General features: G+C 33.7%; 1 protein-coding gene across 1 annotated transcript in view; it reads right to left on the bottom strand.

Annotated features, from left to right (window-relative positions):
* Dnah6 (dynein axonemal heavy chain 6) overlaps positions 1-24,066 on the bottom strand; it is a 253,675-nt gene that overhangs the window by 190,425 nt on the left and 39,184 nt on the right. The window contains exons 11-14 of the mRNA XM_076832916.2: positions 16,797-16,997; positions 13,504-13,624; positions 4,554-4,705; positions 2,593-2,745 (exon numbers count right to left, since the gene is read on the bottom strand). Of these exons, the coding sequence (XP_076689031.2) occupies positions 2,593-2,745; positions 4,554-4,705; positions 13,504-13,624; positions 16,797-16,997 (627 nt within the window). The remainder of the gene's footprint in view (positions 1-2,592; positions 2,746-4,553; positions 4,706-13,503; positions 13,625-16,796; positions 16,998-24,066) is intronic.

Below are 24,066 nucleotides of genomic sequence, written 5' to 3'. Positions count from 1 at the left end.
GTTTAAAGATCACCTTTGAGAACCATGTTCTAGAGAGGAACAGAGATGAGAGAAGGAGGAGAGGCCTTTTCTGTTTCCTTATGCTATTCTATACTCTAGTTCTTGTCCTTTTAAAGGCCTCTCTCTATTCATTCCTTTGTATTCCAAAAGATTTCCAAGCAAACTTAGAGTAAACGTTCCCACTTTCTAAGCTATCTGTATTAGTTTTGATTGCTTTCAACAAAATGGCTAATATCTCAAACAAGTTATAAATAGAAATCTCTCTACACCAAGATCTGTTAATCATCCTGTATTTCTTATATTTTGGATAAGCATATATCCAGGTTTCCTGGGAGTGTCTTGGTTTATATTTATTGTCCTGGTATAATACTTTATGATGTCTCTTTTACTCTCAGAAATGTATTATGCAGCCTAACCTGCCTGTGCTGGTATGATACTACTATCAGCCCATCAACTATAGAAAGATACCTAGGAGTCATCTCAGACTCTTTGCTTGTCCTCTTATTCAGTTGTCCTTTCACTTATACTTAACATTTCTAGAATTCATTTCTTCTCTCCTGCTTTAGCAACACACAGTTTACATAGCACTTCACCAGTTCCCAAATCCTGTTTTTGCCATCTTGCCTCATGTCTTTGTTATTGTTTTTTTTCCTCTCCTTGAAATGCCTAGCCAAATGTTTGATGTATTTTAGCACATACCTTAAATAAGCTATCCTCCACAAAGTCTTCTGTGACCCATAGACAAGAGTGATTAAAAAAGTCCTACTCCTTACAACTGTTTCTTGTACCTCTACTAATTGTATCATAATTATCTACTTTCATTCTAGACTCTGATCTCCTTGAAAACAGGTTTGGTTATTGTTGTAATCCTTGTATTCTTCTAAGTAAGTGTTCTCTAAATTTGGTGATTGAATTAATGAAGTTACAAAAAAAGCTATCTATGTATGAAGAGCATCTCCTTAAGGGAAGCTACTTCCCAAACATACTACCCAGAAACCATGAATAAATTCCTGGAGATGAGACAGTCTTGTTTTCTGTACACAGCAACTTCCTATTCTAGAACCACACTAAGCCTCCTAACATAGTTGATAAAATTGGAGCGGGATGGGGGCTAAATCCATTTACTAGATAGTAGAATCACTATTGGAAGGATAAATTATCTTCTTTTGTGGCTGTTAGACTTGCAACCTATCACTTGGGAGCTGCTGGTGGCCACGTTTGCTACTACAGGATGAAGTAGCAGCCTGATTGTATTGGAAGAGAAGTGAAGCAGACCTTCAAAGAGATATAGAGAGAGGAAGAGAAATGCAGAGAGAAGAGATGGAGAGTGAAGATTAACTAGGATTCCTAAAGCTGACCTGTACGGATTCTAATCAGTTCCTGAGCCTAATTACGCTATTGAAGAGTGAAGGGATCCATGAAACACCTTTGAATTCTTAAATGAGAGCCCTATTTTGGCTTAAGATAAATTACCTGGGTTTTGTTTATTTGTCCAAAAAGCTTAATAAATACAAATAATGATAAATTCTTGCCATCTGTAGACCCATGGGATGATGTAAAAGCACATCTGGGGAAAATAAAAAATTATCTGTCCCTTGGAGAAATGCTATTCTTAATATGATACACAAGATTGTTACTTTTGTAGGCATGAGAAATAGACTTTACTGTTAATTTTGTTAATAATACATTACAAACTGCCCAGTTGTTAATGACTTTTTCAGTTTTATTATTCATTCATAACACTTCTTCAATTTTCAGGCATTTAAGAAAGTAATTTATTTCTATTTCAATGCCAAACTGCTATGAATGAAAGTTTTGAAAAACCAACTATTAAAGTCAAAAGCTGGATTGCCTGCCACAGACTGACAGAAGTAAATCAAGTTTGTAGGAGAAAGAAGCAAGGCAGACAAAAGATTTGAGTGAGGGTGTGTGTGTGTGTGTGTGTGTGAGAGAGAGAGAGAGAGAGAGAGAGAGAGAGAGAGAGAGAGAGCCTGACCCTTTCATTTGCATTACTTCAGTATCCATATATACATTTTACTCCCCACTCCCACCTTCCCACTTAAGTTGTTCAGAGTTTGTAACTTTGTCCATTTTTAATAGAAAGGTTACTGACTATTATGCAGCTATGTATTAAGGGTTAAGACTTCTGTTGTGACTAATATCTGGTTACCATTCTATTACCATTTATTAAAAATTAGAATTGCAATAAAGTAAGGTTGAGAATTTTGGTTTTTGTGGTCAAAATTCCAGCTTTACCACAGACAAGTTCTGTGATTTTGGACAGCATAACCTATTTTAGTCCCTGTTTCCTCATCAGTAGAATCAGGATAAAATTATTCATACTTCTCAAGCTTTTGTGAGGATTAAAAATTTAGCACATGTAAAAAAATTAACAAAATTCCTGACTAGGAGTAAGAGTTTGGTAAATGTAAGGGGGCATTAATGCTGTAATGTAGGGTGCCTTTACTTTGAAAGTATTTCTGATATTTTGACAGTGGTTCTGACTCATAGTCCCTCAAGTTTTCTTATCACACATACTATTTTCCTACCTTAAGAACAAGAATATTAAGTTATGTAAGCTAATAAACTCACCCGTTCCTGAATTTCATCAAGAAATACTAAACTGTTAACATATTCTATGGTAGTGCTTGGAACAAATTCAAGTTTATACTCTGCATCTTGGGCCTCAGAGATAATGGCATCCACTTTTTTCTTGCTTAAACGAGGAAGCATAAAATTCAGCACCTAAGAAAGAGAAAGAAAATGTTAATCATAAATACATGAATATTTCTACTTTGTTATATATTTTAAATAAGTCGTAAGTGGACATATGCTAAATCGTCAAGTTTTGGAAACAGCAATACATATGAAGGGAATATTTTTTCTCATTAAATCATTGCTAGTCAAATGAACTAAAAAGACCAAATTTTATAGATCATTTTTAGACAAAATAGGCTGCACAGCTTACTAAACAGTTTCCCTAAATTCTTTCAAATCTTACAAGTGTACTTTCTGCTTCTTTGCTCTATGTAGTGTGCTCTGTGCTGCTCTCTCCAGCGTTATTCTCTTTCCTTTCATGTTGGGTGGTAGCTATATGGTCTGGGAGAAATTGATCTCTACTTCAGGAACAAAGAGAGGGTCTGAGTGTTCTAGGCAAACATGAGCATGCTGATTGGATTAGGATGGATGTCTTCCCTTAACTGATCCTGGGACTTTTGTTCCCGGCTGAGAGGAATGTGTACACAGGAGCCCAATCTCTACTTTCTTTTTGTATACAAACAAGGAGATAATTGGCCTGAGGAGCTTTCAACAACCATTTAACAAATATTTGGAAAAAAAAATGCTCACCTTAGTATGAAGATGATACATTGAGAGCCCAGAAAGAAAAATGAAAGAAATTTGGTCCATGGTAATATCAGACCATTAGATGAAACTTCCTGTCTACCTAATCCCTGGAATGTTTGGTTGCATAAACCCATACATTTTCTGATTGCTTAAGACAGTTTGAAACCAATAAAAAAAAAAGAAAGAAAAAAAAAAGAGTTTGAGTTTGATTTTCTTCGCTTGGTATATACTAGTGCTCAAAAATGTTTGTGAAAGTTGAGTTTTCTCTAATTATATGTATAGTCATTTTCTTTTTAACAGATGAAGAAGTAAAGACCTAGGAGTAAAGTCAATGTCATACAACTAATTAATGACAGAACATACTGGCACTTAGAGCATTACTCTATTTTCTGTTACCTACATAAAGAGTCAGCAAGGATATTCCATAGGGTCATATAGTAAATATCTGGGATTTGCAAGACATACAATCTCTGTTGTAATCATTCAATTTTGCCCTTAACAGCAAGAAAGCAGCCATAGACAATGTGTCTCAACTGTCTTCCAGTCATTTTGAGAATGACAATAAAATTTTGAAACTCAAGAGCTCCATTCTTCTTCCCCACATTTCTTTGCCATTCCTGCTCCTTACATAATGGTTAAGGCATTTGTCAGTCTCCATCTGGCATATGATTGTAGTTGCATTTTGATAATCTTGTGTATAAAGCAAGAGGCAGGCTGTATTGACCTTTTATTTCTCCAATTTCTATTCTATAGCTTTGTCTCCCTGGAGTCATTTGAGAAAATACAGATACATGCTGCCTCCAAAGGAATTTATTGTCGTGTTTGTATGAATTATTCTATATTCCAAATAAGGAAATGATTCTTTAAACTAGATCTCAATATCATAGAATCAACCAGCATTGCTACTAGGACACTGAAATGTAACAGTAGTGTCTCTTACCTGGAAGTCTTGAAACATTCCCACAAAAGAAAAAGAAGTAGGAGTAAGAGGTTAGTCTGACATTTGCAGATCTCTTCTCTATTAAATCTATAAGCAGATTATGCTTGTGATAGAAAAAACACAAAATTTTTCTTAGAAATTAAGGATGACAAGTAGTCTTCTATTCATTTCTATCTTTACAATACAAGAAAATTATTTTACTTTTGTTGTTGAAACCAAGAAATGATTGTAGAGACCATAATTAAAATTTTTCCTAGTTTATAGTTACCTCCAAGCATCGCAAAGGTGATGGAATTAATTTTTCTTTTAGCAGCTTGGTGTCTATGAGCAGCAATCCTACATTTCTGGTGGGTTTTAGAGCCAGTGCATCCTTGTGCTGTTTGTGATATTTTTCCAGTTGGTCACTAAAGTACTTAACATCTACATAAAACAATTCACATAAATCATAAAATATATCATATTGGATTTTAAAGGGTCATTATAAAATATATTAAAATAATTGAATATACATGCATTTATAATGTTATTATCTATACTTAGATAATATTATACTTAGATAATATTGTACATTATCTGTTAACTCAGAATGTTTGATATTTTATTATTATAATAAAAAGTCCAATATTTTACAATATAAACATGTTTTCCAGTTCCTATTAAGAAAGAACAGACGAGAATAACTTCTTCATACATACCTTGTTTCATTGTGCTTCACTTTATTGCACTTCACAGATAATTAATTTTTAACCAATTAAAGTTCTGTAGCAACCTGCATCAAGCAAGTCTATTGGTGACATTTTTTCAATAGTTCAGATGATTGTTAGCACTCTTTTAGTTACAAAGTATTTTTAAATTAAGATTTATACATTGCTTTTAGACATAATGCTATTGCACACTTTATAGACTATAGTGTAAACATAACTTTTGTATCTTTTATATGCACTAGAAAACAAAAACAATGTGACTTGATGAATTATTATTCATTATGAATCATTGCAGTGATTCTGGAGTGGACTAGATTCTAGAGATAGGTTGGTTTGAAGTTGGGGTTAATCTAAGGGTTCTCTCACATGATATCTGAAAGGAAAGCATTTTGGAGGATATTCACAACAAAATTTTAAAACAAAGGAGCTCAAATATAATATAGTTAAAGTTATCTCCATTCATCTTCCTAACACTTCTCTGCCATTCCTACTCTTTACATTATGTTAAGGCATTTGACAACTTGCATCTGTCATAAATTGCAGTTGCATTTGGACAATCTTCCAGTCTCCTTTTTTTTTCTTTCTCCAGTTCACCTGGAACCAATTGAAGCCTGATTATATTTGAATACACTTTTATCATGTCATTATTTAAAAACCAACTCCTTCTAATGCATATACAATTCCAAACTCTGACACTTGTCTTTGAAAATCATGGGGGTTTTCAAGATGGTGGAAAAGAGAGTCTCTTTTCTGGTGGTTCTGTGGCATGAAACCAAGAAAGCAGATAGGCAGCTTCTCCACAAGGTCATTAAACAAATAAATAAATAAAAATTTAAAAGGGAGGGGACTTTCCTGGAATTTAATAATGATCATTAAAAGCAGACTGGGGAATCAAGAGGTTGGATATAATAAAATAAGGAAGAAATTTCCAGTGCCATAATCACTGCTATAGCTGTGATTAGAATGTACACCAGCCAAAGCAGTCCTTCTGCAAGCAAAGTAGAAGAATGAGGGAATTCAAGGAATGCACATTTTTAGGAGGCCTTAGGTGTGTCTGGGTATGGAGAATTTAGAGATTAAAGACACTGCCTGATTAAACTGAAAGATATGCTGCACAATATCCTTGTGTGGGGAAGAATCTACATTTCTCCCAGGTGTGTGTGGAGGACAGAGGAAAGAATCATTTTGGAACTGTAGCACAGGAGCTGACAGCTAAAGAGCCAATTCCTGGCAATCCCAAGATTAGCCTAAAATATGTGCCTGGAAAATTCACACTGCATAACAGAGTGTGCCCAAGTGACCAGGAGAAAATCAAACTCAGCAACCCCACCCTGAGGGTAGAACTAGCACCATACTCCAGAGGAGCCCACCTAACCCTTTGGAGAAGGGAAGCTGAGAATTTTTTTGAATTACAATGGAAACAATTCTTTAACCCTTCATTGATTTTTTTTTCCTTTTTCCTTTTCTCTGTTTAACTAGACCATAATGGATTCTTGGACATTATACATATTCATATCTGCTGTTTTTCCTCATTTCTAGCATTTTTGAAACCAGTTATTATTCATGGATCCATTTTTTGAAGACTAGGGAGTTTGATTAGTATATTTCAGTTTTGTTTTGTATTCTTTAATTTTTATTTATTTTTAATTTTTTTTACCATATATATATATATATTTTCTCTTACTTATTTGTTTCCCTTGATTATCATTCTCTCTTTTCTTCTGCTAATAGCCAATCTCTATTGTTTCCTCTTTCACTATTCCTTTAATTTTTTACACCTTTTCTCCTCCTCCCTGATAATCATCACATCATACATCCTTCTGTTCTCTCCCTATCCACCATTCAAATTATAAACCATTTTGCAAACTTATTGTTTTTTATTGTAGGCAACAGTTGATTATATCTTTTCTGTTTATTGTGACAATTAAAACTATAGATGTCGTAGCAGAAACGATTTGGTTTAATGCTGTATACTGTTTGCATTGATTGTTGTAATTATTTGTCTCCCCCTAAACAGTGAGGTACTAGAAACCTTCCAGGACACTATAAGTCCACTGGGTAGAATCTCCACTGCCTCAGAGCCATACTATTAGATGGGTAGACACACAAACGTTATGAAAAAGCACCAAACAAACCAAGATACTTCAATAATAGACTCCATCTACATTAGAGTGGAAGAAATGTCAGAGAAGGAGTTTAGAATGTACATAGTTAAACTGATCTTCAAGGTAAAGGATGATCTAAGCAGTGAAATCGGAGAGAAAATATAGAAAGTGAAAGATCACTTCAATAAAGAGATAGAGACTCAGAAAAAAAATCAAGCAGAAATCCTCTAAATGAAGGAATCAATATAGCAAATTAATTTTTTAAAGAATTTTTTTAGTTGTTGATGGACCTTTATTTTATTTACTTGTATGTGGTGCTGAGAATCAAACCCAGTGCCTCATGCATGCTAGGCAAGTGCACTACCACTGAGCCACAACCCCAGCCCCACAAATTAAAAATTTAATGGAGGGCATCACCAACAGACTAGAACCCCTTGGAAGACAGAGTTTCAGGCAATCTTCTTAGTAAAGTTGAGCAAAGAGTATAGATGTTAAGAGACCATGAACAAATCTTCCAAGAAATATAGAATAATCTGGAAAGACCAAATTTAAGATTTATCAGAATAGATGAAGACTGGGAAATACAAACCAAAGGAATGCACAATCTTTTCAGTGAAATAATATTAAAAATTTTCCAAAAACTAAAGAACAAGATGGAAAAATCAGATAAAGGAAAGACCCCAAATACACAAAATAATAACAGACCCACTCCAAAGCACATTATTATAAAAATGCCTGACACACAGAACAAGGATACAATTTTAAAGGCTGCCAGAGGGAAAAAAACACTTCATATTTAGAGGGAAACCAATCCAGATTTCAGCAGATTTCTCAACCCAGACCCTCAAAGCCGGGAGGTCTTGGAATAATATATACCAAGCTCTGAAAGAAAACGCCCACCAAGAATACTATACCCACCAAAATTAAGCTTCAGAATTGAGGATGAAATAATAACCTTCCATGACAAATAAAAGTTAAAAGAATTCACATCTAGAAAGCCTGCACTATAAAATACTCAATAAAATATCTCATAAAAAAGAATATCTCCAAAGGGGGTAACTACACTAGATGACTAGTCAATCAAAGAAGAAACTAATTAAAGTTTAAAACCATAAACAAATAAAAATGAATGGGAATAAAAATCATTTCTCAATATAACATTTAATGTAAATGGCCTAAACTCATCAATCTGAAGACACAGACTAATAGAATGGATTAAAAACAAGACCCAACAACATGCTGTCTCCAAGAGACTCACTTGATAGGCAAGGACATTCAGACTGGGAAAAACATATCATTCATATGGATCTCATAAACAAGCAGGGGTTTCTATCCTAATATCAGATAAACTTCAAGCCAAAGTTAAGGGACAAAGAAGTACATTTCATACTGCTTATGGGAATTATACATCAATACAACATAACAATCATAAATATTTCTGCCCTAAATAATGAAGCTTCTACATACATCAAATAAGCAATTCTCAATTTCAAGAAGCAAATAGACCACAACATAACACTACTGGGGACTTTATCACACCTCTCTCACCACAGGCTATGTCATCTAAACAACAAAGAAGATGTAGAACTAAAAGTTATAATTAATAATTTAGATATAACAGACATATATAGAATATTCCATCCATCAATGACTGAATACACTTTCTTCTCAGCAGCACAATAGATCCTTTTCTAAAATAAACCATATTATGTGCCACAAAGCAATTCTTAGCAACTACAAAACATTCTATCAGATCATAATGAAATGAAAATAGAAATCAATGATAATGAAATAGAAGCTACTCTAAAACCTGGAGACTAAATAATACTCTACTGAATGACCTCAATCAATAGTAGAAGAAATCATGGATTAAATAAAAAAAATACTTATAGGTAAATGAGAATACCAATACAACTTATCAAAATCTCTGGGACACAATGAAGGCAGTTCTAAGAGGATAATTCATTTTATTGAACTCATTCATTAAAAGCATGGAATGTCAACAAATAAATAAGCTAATGTTACATGTCAAAGCCCTAATAAAATAAGAACAAATCAAAAGCAAAAGCAGTAGAAGACAAGAAATAATTAAAATCAGAGCTGAAATCAATAGAATTGAAACACACATACACAAAAAAAAATCCAAAAAATTGACAAAAAAGGTGGTTGTTTGATGAAATTGCTAAACCCTTAGCCAAACTAATGAATAAAAAGAGAGAGAAATCTCAAATTACTAAAATTGGTGATGAAAAAGGAAATATTGCAAGGGAGACTACTGAAATACAGATAATAATAATAAATTATTTATACTGTAATTAAATAGAAAATCATGAAGACACCAACAAATTCCTAGAGACATATGAACTACACAAATTGGATCAGGAGGACATAGCAAATTTAAACAGATCAATTTCAAATAATGAAATTAAAGATGTTATCAAAAGCCTACAAACAAGGAAAATCCCAGGATCAGATGGATTCTCAGTTGGGTTCTACTAGACCTTCAAAGAAGAATTAATTTAAATCCTCCTTAAACTATTCCAAGAAATAGAAAATGAAGGAATCCTTTCAAACTCATTCTATGAAACTAGTATCATCCTGATACCAAAACCAGACAAAGGCACCTCAAGGAAAAAAAAAAAAACTTCAAACCAATATCCCTTAAGAACATAGATACAAAAATTCCCAATAAAATTCTGACAAATTGCATACAAAAACATATTGAAAAGTCAGTGTACCATGATCAAGTGTGGTTCAATATATAGAAATCAATAAATGTAATTCATCACATTAATACACTTAAAGACAAGAATCACATGTTTATCTCAGTAGAGGCAGAAAAAGCTTTTGACAAAATATAGCATCCATTCACTAGAAAAACTAGGAATATTAGAAACATACCTCAACACTATAAAAGCTACAAATTTTACCCCAAGCCTGATATCATTTAAAATGGAAAAAAATTGAAAGTGTTCCCTTTAAAAACTGGAACAAGACAAGGATGCCCTCTTTCACCACTTCTATTCAACACAGTCCTTGAAACTCAAGCCAGAGCAATTAAAAAGATTAAAGAAATTAAAGGGATAAGAATAGGAAAAGAAGAACTCAAATTATCACTATTTTATGACAACGTAATTCTATATTTAGAAGACCTAAAAACCTCCACCAGAAAACTTCTAGAACTCATAAATGAATTCAGCAAAGTAGCAGGATATAAAATTAACACACATTAATCAATTATGTTTCTATATATCAGTGATGAATCAACTGAAAGAGAAATTAGAAAAACTATTCCATTCATAATAGCCTCAAAAATATTTGGGAATCAATCTAACAAAAGAGGTGAAAGACCTCTACAATGAAAACTACAGAGACTAAAGAAAGAAGCTGAAGAAGACCTCAAAAGATGGAAAGATCTCCCATAGTATTGCATAGGCAGATTAATATTGTCAAAATGGCCATTCTACCAAAAGTGCTGTACATATTTAATGCATTACCTATTAAAATTCCAATAACATTCTTCATAGAACTAGAAAAAGCAATCATGAAATTCATACGGAAAAATAAGAAAACCAGAATAGCCATAACAATCCTTAGCAAGAAGGGCAAAGCTGAGGCATCACAAAATCAGTCCTTGAACTATACTACAGAGCTATAGTAACAAAAATGCCATGGTATTAGCACCAAAACAGACATGAAGACCAATGATACAAAACAGAGGAGAGACACTCACATAAAAACAGTTATCTCATGTTAGACAAAGGTGCTATAAACATACATTGGAGAAATGATAGCTTCTTAAACAAATGGTGCTGGGAAAATTGGAAATCCATGTGTAACAAAATAAAATTAAAACCCTATCTCTCACCCTGCACAAAAAATCACTTCAAAGTGGTTCAAGGATCTAGGCATTAGACCAGAAACCCTGTGCTTACTAGAAGAAAGAGTAGGCCCCAATCTCCATCATGTTGGCTTAAATTCCTCAATGAGACTCCTAAAGTACAAGAAGTAAAAACAAGAATCAATAAATGGGTTGGTATCAAACTCAAAAGCTTCTTCACAGCAAAGGAAACAATCCAAAGCATCAAGACAGAGCCTACAGAATAGGAGAAAATCTTTGCCACCTGCATCTTAGAGCATTAATATCAAAATATATAAAGAACTCAAAAACCTTACCACCAAAAAATAATAACTTAATCAGAAAATGGGCAAAGGAAGTAAACAGGCACTTCACAGAAAAAGAAATACAAATGGTTAACAAATATATGAAAAATGTTCAACATCTCTAGCAATTAGAGAAGTGCAAATTAAAACTACATTGAGATTTCATCTCACTCCAGTAAGAATGGTAATTCAAGAATACAAGTAACAAAAGATTGGCAAGGATGTGGTGAAAAAAGTATACTCATACATTTCATACATGGTTTTTGCTGTCCCATTTGCTGGTGGGACTTCAAATTGGTGCAACCACTCTGGAAAGCAGTATGGAGATTCCTCAAAAAACTTGGAATGGAATCACCACTTGGCCCAGTTATCCCACTCCTTTCATATACTCAAAGGACTTAAAATAAGCATACTATAGTAATGCAGCCACATCAATGTTTATAGCAGTTCAATTCACAATAGCTGAACTATGAAACCAACCTAGGTGCCCTTGAATAGATGAATGGATAAAGAAAAATGTGGTATGCATACAGAATGGAATACTACTCAGCCATAAAAAGAATGAAATTATGGCATTTTCTAGTAAATAGATGGAACTGGAGACTACTGTGCTAAGTGAAATAAGAAATATAGAATAACCTGAAAAGACCAAAAAACCAAAGGTTGAATGTTTTCTCTGACGTGCGGCTGCTAATACCAAAACATGGGTGGAGTGGGAGGAAGAATAGAAATTCATTGAATTAGTCAAAAGGGAATGAAGGGAAGAGAGGGGGAATAGGAATAGAAATTTCAGTAGAATGAATCAGACATAATTCAATATGTTCATACATTAATACACAACCAGTGTAATTCTGCATCATGTACAACCACAAGAAGGGGAAGTTATACTCCATGCACGTACAATATGTCAAAATACAATCTATTGTCATATAAAACTAAAAAGAAGAAATAAAAATTAAGAAAAAATCTTGTACTCTCCAGTCTCTGAAAATTTAGAAGAACTAATTGATTAAATAGTTGTTTGAATTAGGCCTACTAACATAGTGCTGAAATGTCAGGCTATTTACTTTACTGACCCCATGATGCAATGGCCCAGCACACAAGGCATGATGTCCTGTATCCCTGTCAGTTCACTTCAGTTCAACATGCACTGTCTCAATTGAGAGTGTTTCCAAAGAACAATGGAATAAAACTTATCAATTTTTTTTCTAAAGTAAGGTCTTTATTAAGTTAGTAAATAGAAAAAAAAATGTCTGTTACAGATTTTTAAAACTTAAAGGACATAACAACCAGATACAACGCCTGGTCTTGTACTAGATCTTGGGCCAAGTCAGATATAATCTGGTTTACCTGGGAAATTTTGAATATGGAACAAGTTTAACAATTGTTTAGCAATTTTTTAAACAATTAAGTTTTTTGGGGGGGGGGTGGTATGTGATACTAATATTTTGGTTCTGTAGGATGGATATTGAATTATTTAACTTAGAGATGGAAAGTCTAATTTAAAATACTTTAACATAATAAAGGATTGAAATAAAAACATAAAACTTATAGAAAAATTAATGCTGGTTCATGAGGCAAAGTATCAAAATGATTATTTTGCATATTAAAAGAAAGCAATAAAACCAGTTCATAAAACAAGAACTGTACTTTATGTTTTAAATAGCAATAACAAATAATATGTACTTAATTTTTATAATTATCTAAATTTCCTTGCCTAAAATTTCAATCTAATATTCTAGATTATTTTCTTTTCTCAAAGATAATATGTCTACTAAAATAATTCCCCCTGGTATAATTTCATGACTAAGACTTGTTAATTCACACCCATCAGGTCTCAATGTGGTTCCCCCCCCAAAAAAAGATTACTCAAATTCCTAAGAAAGAAAAAAGTTATATAAGCTTCATTTAATAGAACTGGTAGAGATGTATATAGTATTTTCAACTCATTCCTATATACAGTTTGTACAGCCTTAGCACAAATAAAAGATCATATTAAAAGATAAGCCATTAGGAGGAAATTGCTCCCCCAAATTTCCTGAAATAAAATAGCAGTACTGAGTAAAGATAAAGGGGGAAAGTAATTCTATGGAAAATAATCTATAAATAAATAAATTCTTGACTTTTGTTGGGACTTTTTAGGGCTACTCTTTCTGTCACCAAATACCCCCATACAGAAAACTACAAGACCACATACTTGGTATTTCTATAAAAAATAATTAGTATGGACAAATGAAAGACTTACCAGGTTCTTGAAGTTTAAGAGCTTGCAAATCAAGACTCTCATTTTCCTTAAAGAATAAATGGATCTTTTCAAAAGTAGCTGCATATAAGTAGGCAGATTCAAATGCTGCATGAACAGTTTCCTAAATGTTATAAACAAGCAGATGAAAATAAAACCATTATATTTTTCTTAAGCAGAATTCAATTTAGCATTGACACATACATATATGCACACACAAGTAGTGCCTCTGTGTCCAGAAATATGCTTTGACTTGGGAATACATGAATTAGAAAAGGCACATCCTTGATGTCAAGGGGAAGTTAATGAACTCAAGAAGAAACTTATAAATTTTTTTAAAATACTCTTTAAATTTGATTTTTGAAGAATTATTCCTGATGATTGAAAAGAAGAACACTTGTCAATTTTTTCTGCTTCATGGTAGACAATAAATCATTAGTAAACCTGGCAAAGAGTTAATGCCTTTTCATTTTCCAAGCTGCAAATTTTATGTTTTAGTGGATGTATTTTTGAGTAAAAGCAAAACTATTTGGCATGCCTACAAAATCACTTGTTATACTTACTGACAAATTCTCTGCACTGACCAGTCTTTCATTCCAAAATGTCCTTCATACATTGCCCTAATAAAACATTTTCCTTCACTTTTTACATTTGGCTCCAACCTTTATTTCCCCACAACCCCTGCCAACCCAAAATAATTACTTGCACTTATTTCAGTCTCTTTAATACCTATATTGACATATATTATCACATGTTTAATGCTTATAAAAGGCAGTTTAAATTTGTTGTTGGTCTTGACATGTGACTTCCTTGTTGTACCCCAAAACTTACCTTTTTATTTCCTTTCAAGACTTCTTGCAAGTGAACATTTTTTTTCTCATGGAAAACTAAAGACAATTAATGGAATTACACAAACCCAACATACCAATGATAGGGAAAATGTTTCAGAGTCATGCTTTATAGATGGTAGACAAGTACTAGAAAATTTAGCTTACAAAAAATGGTAAATACCTTAAATGTCTATATTAATTATTTGTTTCATTTATTTTCTTTTATTAGGCTCTTATATAATCTTACAGAATATTTGTGCCTTTACAATAAAAATTTTAAAATTCAATGTCAAACTGTTACTCTTTTGAGCTGACTGATATGTGTGTGATATAAACATATATATGGGTGACAAAAACATAATATGAGGCCTATAGTTGGAAAGCTCCACTGATATTCAAAATGACTTAAATTTTTTTTTTAATTTTGAGATAATTTCTATTGAAAAAATGTTGCTGGATCAGTATAAAGAATTCCATTGCTTACCCTAGTTCCGGGAATTTCAGCAATTTGCCACATTTCCTTCATTATTCTCTTTCTATATCTATTATTTTACTCTAAACAATTTGGGAGAAAATTACAAATGTGGCATCTTTACCCCTAATCATTTCAGAATTTATTTATCAAATGCAAGGATATTTTCTTGCATAAACATAATACAATGGTCTAAATCAGAAAATGAACATTGATATTTGTATTATCCAACTATAAACATTATGAAAGTCAGTCATTTGTCACATTATATTTTTCATAACAAAAGAAAGAAAAAATAGTACTAGTCCACTGTTCTATGTAGGATATCATATGCCATCTTATTATAGCTTTTTGGTTTACTTTAATCTGGAAGACTTTCTCAATCTTATTTTTTTTCATGACCTTTACATTTTTTAAGATTGTCTGTATGCATTTGTGTTTTATGTTTCCTAATGTTTAGATTCAGCTATACATTTCTGGCTATAATATCACAAAATGATGTGTGTTTTCAGGCCATCCTATCAAAAGATACACAATGTGAATTTGTGTGATTATTTGTAATGTTAACAGATTAGTTACAGTGGCATCTGCTAGGCTTATCATTGTAAACTCACACTACTTTCCCCTTTGAAATCACTAAATATGTTATGAAGAGAAGCTCTGAACTTATATAAATATCTTGTTTCTCATCATACTTTTGCATATTCATTTCATTTTTATTATTAATTGAAAACATAAAGACATAAAATTGGACATTATTAAGGTACCATGTTATGTTTAGATTAAGTTAGGTTAACTATTAAGTTAGGAGATATAGTTAACCTCCTCCACATGTATCATTTCTTCATGGTGAAAACATTTAATATCCTTTCTTTTAGCTTTTGGAGATACATAGTACATAAATGTTACCTGTAGTCACCCTACAGTGCAATAGCACACCAGTACTTCTTCCTTCTATCTAACTGTAACTTATACCCATTGATCAATCTTTCCCTAGCCCTCCCTCCCCACTGCTCTCCCCAACCTCTAGTAACTTCTATGAGATCAATCTTTTTAGAGGGAGATCTCATGTCCTTATCTTACTGTGTCTGGTTTATTTTACTCAGCATAATGATCTCCAATTCCATCAGTGTTCTTGTAAAGAATAGGATTTCATTATTTGGCCAGAGTATTCCAATGTGAATATATACCACATTTTTTAAATTCATTAATCAGGTAAAATGCATCTTGCTTAATTCCATATCTAAGCAACTGGCTGCTGCTGCTGCTCCTCTTCTTCCTCCTCCTTCTTCTTCATGGATGACTGAACCCACTGAGCTACCTCCCTAGCTCTTTATTTTTTATTTTGAGACATGATCTCACTAAGTTGCTGAGGCTGGCTTTGAACTTGCAATTCTCCTGATATCTGGGCAATTAAACCAAAGAATAGACCTGCTTTTTCCCTTCTCACATCAATATTCTCTGTAAATGTGCTTTTGTTTTTAAAAGTTGGGACATTTAAGCTGAAAATGTTAGCATATGAAATGCTAAGTTCAAAGTATACTTGATACAGTGCTTTTGAAGAGTTATCAAGAGATATTATTACATTTCTAATGAGCCTCAAATAATTACATTATACTTTTATAAAGCACAAAACATTTAATAGGAAATGACTTCAATTAAAAATATTGTATTAGCTGGTACGTCATCCAGGTTCTGCTTGTGTCTGTAAGAATTCTCAATAGCCATTATTGCCTCACTAGAAGCACATGCATATAGATTGCTAATGATATGTAACTGCTTTGCCAGATATTTTAATGTTATTAAAAAGTTATCTCTTGCTTAACAGGGCAATATTTTAGGTATCAACATTATTTTCAAATTTTACCATGTAGAGATTACATTTATTCCAATTTTCACAAATAAAATATTTAAAGATGAGACAGAAAGAAAATATATTACTCAATTTCTTAAAAATTGAAAATATAAAACAGTTTTAGTAAAAGTAAATTTACCTTTATTTGATAGACAATTATGTGATAATTCTTATCATCATCAAACACAGATGATAAACTTGGCCCAGGTCCACATGTTTTTTCTTCAAGTTTGTTGTTAATGTAAGGGCTGGTGAAAGCATCAAAATACGTATCAGGCACGAGATTAGGAACTGATAACACAGTGTTTTGAAAATTATCAACTGAATCCGAAATACCATCCTGTTAGAGAGAAAAGCATAAACATAAATGAAAAGACAAATGATTATATTTATGAATATTCTGAATTACTAAACATGAATACTCAGTCAACCAGGCCAGATGTTGTGTTGATTCTTTGATGAATTGGAAAACACAGTCCTGCTTAGGACACATATTTTTTAACTGAGAAAGAGGTATTTTTTTTTTTTTTTAAAAAGTAGCACATTATAAAGAGATCCACATTCAAAGTGTGAACAAAACACCAGAGGGTCATAAGGAAGGAAAGCCAAAGGAAAGTTTAAAGGAATTTAGATTGTTGGCAGAGAGGAGGACTTGTGTGTTCAAGGCTGGTAGCCTATGCCTGTAATCCCAGCTGTTCCCGAGGCTGAAGCAGGAGTATCACAAATTCCAGGTCAGCCTGGGCAATCTAGAAAAATACTACCAAGATGGAGAAGGAGGAGAATGAGTATGTGTGGGGGCATGGTGAGAAGAAGTTGTTTGAGTAGTAATTTATATTTTAGAGATCTAGGGCTAGGGATGTACAGAGATGAAGACTTGCTTAGTGTATGTGAGTCCCTGGGTTCAATCCTTGGTACCACAAAGAAAAAATATATAACCTGAGATTAAAAAAAAAAAAAAAAAACTTAGACATATAAACAAAGATTTGTGCAAGTACATTCAATACAGTATTATTCATAATAATACCTAAAGATATACTGAAGTGGCAGGACCACCCCTTCTGACCAATGTACTACCCCGAGAGCAGAGAGATCCAGCCCAGAGAGCCCACTTGGGATCCAGGATTTCAGTAGGCCCGGTTCACCCCTCCCCCAGCGGGACAGACACTGCCAGAGCCTTTAGCATAAGAGCACCCCTTCCTAGCAGCAGACAACTTTGGGAGGTCAAGCCCAGCAGCCCAGATCCACCCACACAAGCCTCTGCAGGGCCCAGGTGCACAGCAGGCTGGGTCCACCCCTTTCTCGGCAGGATAGACACTCACCAGAGCCTAGCCTCTGGTGCAGGACCACCCCTTCTGACCAGTGCACTACCCCAAAGCTGAAATTCATTCTAGATGGCTCACAACAGCCCATGTGGGATCCAGGATTTCACTAAGTCGGGTTTACCCCTCCCCCAGCAGGGCAGACACTGCCAGAGTCTAGCCTTTGGAATAAGACTGCCCCTTCCTACCAGCAGCCTATCTTGGGAGGTCAAGCCCAATGGCCCAGATCCACCCACTCCAACTGACACAGGATGCAGTAACCTCCATTGAGGGACACCAGCAGGGTCTGGAAGCCAAACATCAAGGTGAGTTACAGACAATCTGCAAGATACTACAATAATATAGAGAAGAAACTGTAATATCTCAGATCCACACTGCAAGAAAGGAAGACACATAGACAACATGAAAAAACAAGAGAGGAAAGTGCCTCAAACAAACCAGGACACTATAATAACAGAATCTATGGAGCAAGTTGATGAAATGTCAGAGAAGGAATTCAGAAGGTTCATAATTAAAATGATCTATGAATTAAAGAATGACTTATATAAACAAATACAAGCAAAAATTGATCACTCCAACAATGAAATACGAGAGCAAATACAGGTAGCAAAATATTACTTCAAGAGATAGTGACCCTGAAAAAAAAAAAGCCAGAAATCCTTGAAATAAAGGATACAATAAATCAAATAAAAAACTCAGTAGAAAGCATAACCAACAGACCAGATCACTTGAAATAAAGAACATCAGATGATGAAGACAAAGTATATAATCTGGAAAATAAAGTTGATCATATAGTGAAGAAAGTTAGAAACCTTGAACAGAACATCCAAGAATTATGGAACAACATCAAAAGACCAAATCTAAGAGTTACTGGGATAGAGGAAGGCACATAGTTTCAAACCAAAGAAATGCAGAATCTCTTCAATGAGATAATATCAGAAAATTTCCCAAGCATGAAGAACAAATTGGAAAAACCAAACATAAGAGGCTTACAGGACACCAAATGTACAAAATTACAACAGATCTATACCAAGGCACATTATAATGAGAACGTCTAGCAACAGAATAAGGATAGAATCCTAAAAACTTCAAGAGAGAGGAATCAGATCACATATAGGGGGAGACCAATTTGGATCTCAGCAGATTTTTCAACCCAGATCCTCAAAGCTAGGAGATCATGGAACAACATATACCAAGCTCTGAAAGAAAATGGATGCCAACCAAGAATCTCATATCCAGCAAAACTAAACTTTAGATTTGATGATAAAATAAAAACCTTTCATGATAAACAAAAGTTAAAATAATTTACAACTAGAAACCCTGCACTACAGAACATCCTCAGCAAAATATTCCAAGAAGAGGAATGAAAAAAAATGATGAAAATCAGCAGAGGGAGAGATTACATTAAAGGAAAATTTAATCAGAGGAGAAACCTAGTCATGTTAAACACCAAAAAATAAACAAAAATGGCTGGGAATATAAATCATGTCTCAATAATAATCCTGAATGTTAATGGCCTAAACTCAACAATCAAAAGACATAGACTAGCAGATTGAATTAAAAAAAGAAAAAGAAAGGAAAAAAAAGACCCAACAATATGCTGCCTCCAAGAGACACATCTCATAGAAAAAGACATTCACAGACTGAAGGTGAAGGGTTGGAGAAAATCATACCAATCACATAAACTGTGGAAACAAGCAGGGGTTTCCATCCTCATATCTAAATAAAGTAGACTTCACACTAAAGTCAATCAAAAAGGATAAAGAAAGACATTACATACTGCTCAAGGGAACCATACACCAACAAGACTTAACAATTACAAATATATATGCCCCAAACAACAGAGCAGCTATGTTCATCAAACAAACTCTTCTCAAGTTCAAGAGTCAAGTAAGTACACCACAACACAATAGTTTTGGGTGAATTTTTTTTCTTTCTTTCTTTCTTTTTTTTTGTGGTGCTGGGGATTGAACTGAGGGCCTTTTGTATGGGAGGCAAGCACTCTACCAACTGAGCTACATCCCCAGCCACTTGGGTGAATTTAACACACCTCTTTCATCATTAGATAGATCTTCCAAACAAAAGCTGAACAAAGAAACTATAGAACTCAATAATACAATCAATAACTTAGACTTAACTTACATATATAGAATATTCCAACCTTCAACAAGAGAATATACTTTTTTCTCAGCAGCACATGGATCTTTCTCTAAAATATACCATATACTATGCCACAAAGCAACTCTTAGCAAATATAAAAAAGTAGAGATACTACCCTGCATTTTACTAGATCATAACAAAATGAAATTAGAAATCAATGACAAAATAAAAAATAAAGTCCACTCCAACACCTGGAGACTAAATAATATGCTACTGAATAAACAATGGGCTGCAGAAGACATCAAGGAGGAGATTAAAAAGTTTTTAGAGGTGAATGAGAACACAGATACAATATATCTGAATTTCTGGGACACTATGAAAGCAGTTCTAAGAGGAAAATTCATTGCATGGAGTTCATTCCTTAAAAGAAGAAAAAGTCAACAATTAATGACTTAACATTACATCTCAAATCCCTAGAAAAAGAAGAACAAATAAACACCAAAAGCAACAGAAGACAGAAATAATTAAAATCAGAGCTGAAATCAATGAAATTGAAACAAAAGAAACAATTGAAAAAATTGACAAACAAAAAGTTTGTTCTTTGAAAAAATAAATAAAATTGACAGATCCTCAGCCATGCTGATGAAGAGAAGGAGAGAGAAAACTCAAATCACTAACATATGTGATGAAAAAGGAAATATCACAACAGACACTATAGAAATACAGAAGATAATTAGAAATTATTTTGAAAACCTGTACTTCAATAAAATAGAAAATATCGAAGGCATTGACAAATTTCTAGAGTCATATAATTTGCCCAAATTGAATCAGGATGATATACACAATTTAAATAGATCAATTTCAAGTGACAAAATAGCAGACACCATCAAAAGTCTACCAACCAAGAAAAGCCCAGGACTGGACAGATACACAGCCAAGTTCTACAAGACCTTTAAAGAAGAACTAATACCAATATTCTCCAATTTATTTCAGGAAAAAGGAAAAGAGGCAGCACTTCCAAACTCATTCTATGAGGCCAATATCACTCTGATTTCAAAACCAGGCAAAGACACATCAAAACAAACAAACAAACAAAAAAGAAAACTTCAGACCAATATCTCTAATGAACATACATGCAAAAATTCTCAATAAAATTCTGGCAAATCAAATACAAAAACATATCAAAAAGATCGTGCACCATGATAAGTGGGATTCATCCCAGGGATGCAAGATTGGTTCAACATACGGAAATCAATAAATGTAATTCATCACATCAATAGACTTAAAGAACCATATGATCATCTCAATAGATGCAGAAAAAGCATTTGACAAAATACAGCACCCCTTTATGTTCAAAACACTAGAAAAATTTGGATAACAGGAACATAATCTCAACATCATAAAGACTATTTAAGCTAAGCCCCAGGCCAACATCATTCTAAACAGAGAAAAATTGAAGACATTCCTTCTAAAAACTGGAACAAGACAGGGATTCGCTCTTTCACCACTTCTATTTAACATAGTTCTTGAAACACTGGCCAGAGCAATTAGGCAGATGAAAGAAATTAAAGGGATACACATAGGAAAAGAAGAATTCAAATTGGCACTATTTGCTGATGATATGATTCTATAGCTGGAAGACCCTAAAAGTTCCACCAAAAAACTCCTAGAACTAGTAAATGAATTCAGCAAAGTAGCAGGATATAAATCAAAAGCATTTTTGTATATCAGTGACAAATCCTCTGAGATGGAAATGAGAAAAACTACCCCATTTTCTTTTTTTTTTAAGAGAAAGTGAGAGAGAGAGAGAGAGAGAGAGAGAGAGAGAGAGAGAGAGAGAGAGAGAGAATTTTTAATATTTATTTTTTAGTTATCGGCGGACACAACATCTTTGTTTGTATGTGGTGCTGAGGATCGAACCTGGGCTGCATGCATGCCAGGCGAGCGTGCTACTGCTTGAGCCACATCCCCAGCCCCAACTACCCCATTTTCAATAGCCTCAAAAAAAAAACACAAAACTTGGAAATCAACTTAACAAAAGAGGTGAAAGGTCTATGTAAAGAAAATTATAGAACCCTAAAGAAAGAAATCAAAGAAGACCTTAGAAGATGGAAAGATCTACCTTGCTCTTGGATAGGCAGAATTAATATTATCAAATGACCATACTTACAAAAGCACTATACAGATTTAATGTAATTCCAGTAAAAATCCCAATAGCATTCCTTATAGAAATAGAAAAAATAATCATGAAATTCATCTGGAAAAATAAGAGACCTAGAATAGCTAAAGCAATCCTTAGCAGGAAGAGTGAAGCAGGTGGCAAACTTAAACTATACTACAGAGCAATAGTAACAAAAACAGCATGATATTAGGACCAAAACAGACTGGTAGACCAACGGTACAGAATAGAAGACACAGAGACTGATCCACAAAACTACAATTATCTTTTTTTGACAAAGATGCCAAGAATATGCATTGGAGAAGAGTTAGCCTCTTCAACAAATAGTGCTGGGAAAACTGGAAATCCATATGCAACAAAATGAAATTAAATCCCTATCTCTCACCATGCACAAAACTCAACTCAAAATGGATCAAGGACTTAGGAATACAACTAGAGACCCTGCATCTAATAGAAGAATCTCCATCATGTGAGGTTAGGCACCAACTTCCTTAATAAGACTCCTGTAGCACAAGAATTAAAATCAAGAATCAATAAATGAGATGGAATCAAACTAAGAAGTTTCTTCTCAGCAAAAGAAACAATCTGTGAGGTGAATAGAGAGCCTACATCTTGGGAGCAAATCTTTACCCCTCACACATTAGATAGAGCACTAATCACTAGGGTTCATAAAGAACTCAAAAATCTAAACACCAAAAAAACAAATAACCCAATCAATAAGCAGGCCAAGGACATGAAAAGACAATTCTCAGAAGATGATGTACAATTAATTAACATGAAAAAATGTTCATCATCACTAACAATTAGAGAAATGCAAATTAAAATCATCCTAAGATACCATCTTACTCCAATCAGAATGGCAGTTATTATGCATACAAACAACAATAAGTGCTCGCAAGGATGTGGGGGAAAAGGCACACTCATACATTGCTGATGGGATTGCAAATTGGTGCAGCCAATATGGAAAGCAGTATGGAGATTCTTTGGAAAATTGAGAATGGAACCACCATTTGACCCAGCTGTCCCTCTCCTCGGTCTATACCCAAAGGACTACATACTACAGGGACACAGCCACATCAATGTTTATAGCAGCAGAGTTCACAATAGCTAAATCATGGAACCAACCTAGATGCCCTTTAATAGATGAATGGATTTTAAAAAAAAAAAGTGGCATATATACACAATGGAATATAATTCAGCAATAAAAGAGAATAAAATCATGGCATTTGCAGGTAAATGGATGGAGTTGGAGAAGATAATGCTAAGTGAAGTTAGCCAATCCCCAAAAAACAAATGCTGAATGTTTTTTTGATATAAGGAGGCTGATTCATAGTGGGATAGTGATCAGGAGCATGGGAGGAATAGACGACCTCTAGATAGGGGAGAGGGGTTGGAGGGGAAGGGTGGGGGCATGGGGTAATTAATGATGGTGGAGTGTGATGATTATTACTATCCAAAGTACATGTATGAAGACACGAATTGGTGTGCATTTACTGTGAATACAACCAGATATATGAAAAAGTGTGCTCTATATATGTAATAAGAATTGTAATGCATTCTCCTGTCATATGTAAATTAAAAATTTACATAAAAAGATATACTGAAGTATTCAAAATGAATAGAATGGTTATACAAGTTATGGTGCATTATACAATGGAAAATTCCATACCCTTTCAAAATGATGTCTCCAGAAATTGGTCAATATCATGGGAAAAAGTTTATGATATAATGTTAAGTTAGAGAGAGAGAACTGATGTATGATATTATCCCTATTTAAAAATGTATCTACATCTATATATATAATCTCATGA

This window comes from Callospermophilus lateralis, chromosome 14 (assembly GCF_048772815.1).
Source record: "Callospermophilus lateralis isolate mCalLat2 chromosome 14, mCalLat2.hap1, whole genome shotgun sequence".
In the NCBI taxonomy this organism is placed as follows: Eukaryota; Metazoa; Chordata; class Mammalia; order Rodentia; family Sciuridae; genus Callospermophilus; species Callospermophilus lateralis.
Note: the sequence above shows the minus strand (reverse complement) of the source record. Positions and strands in the feature narration are given on the sequence as shown.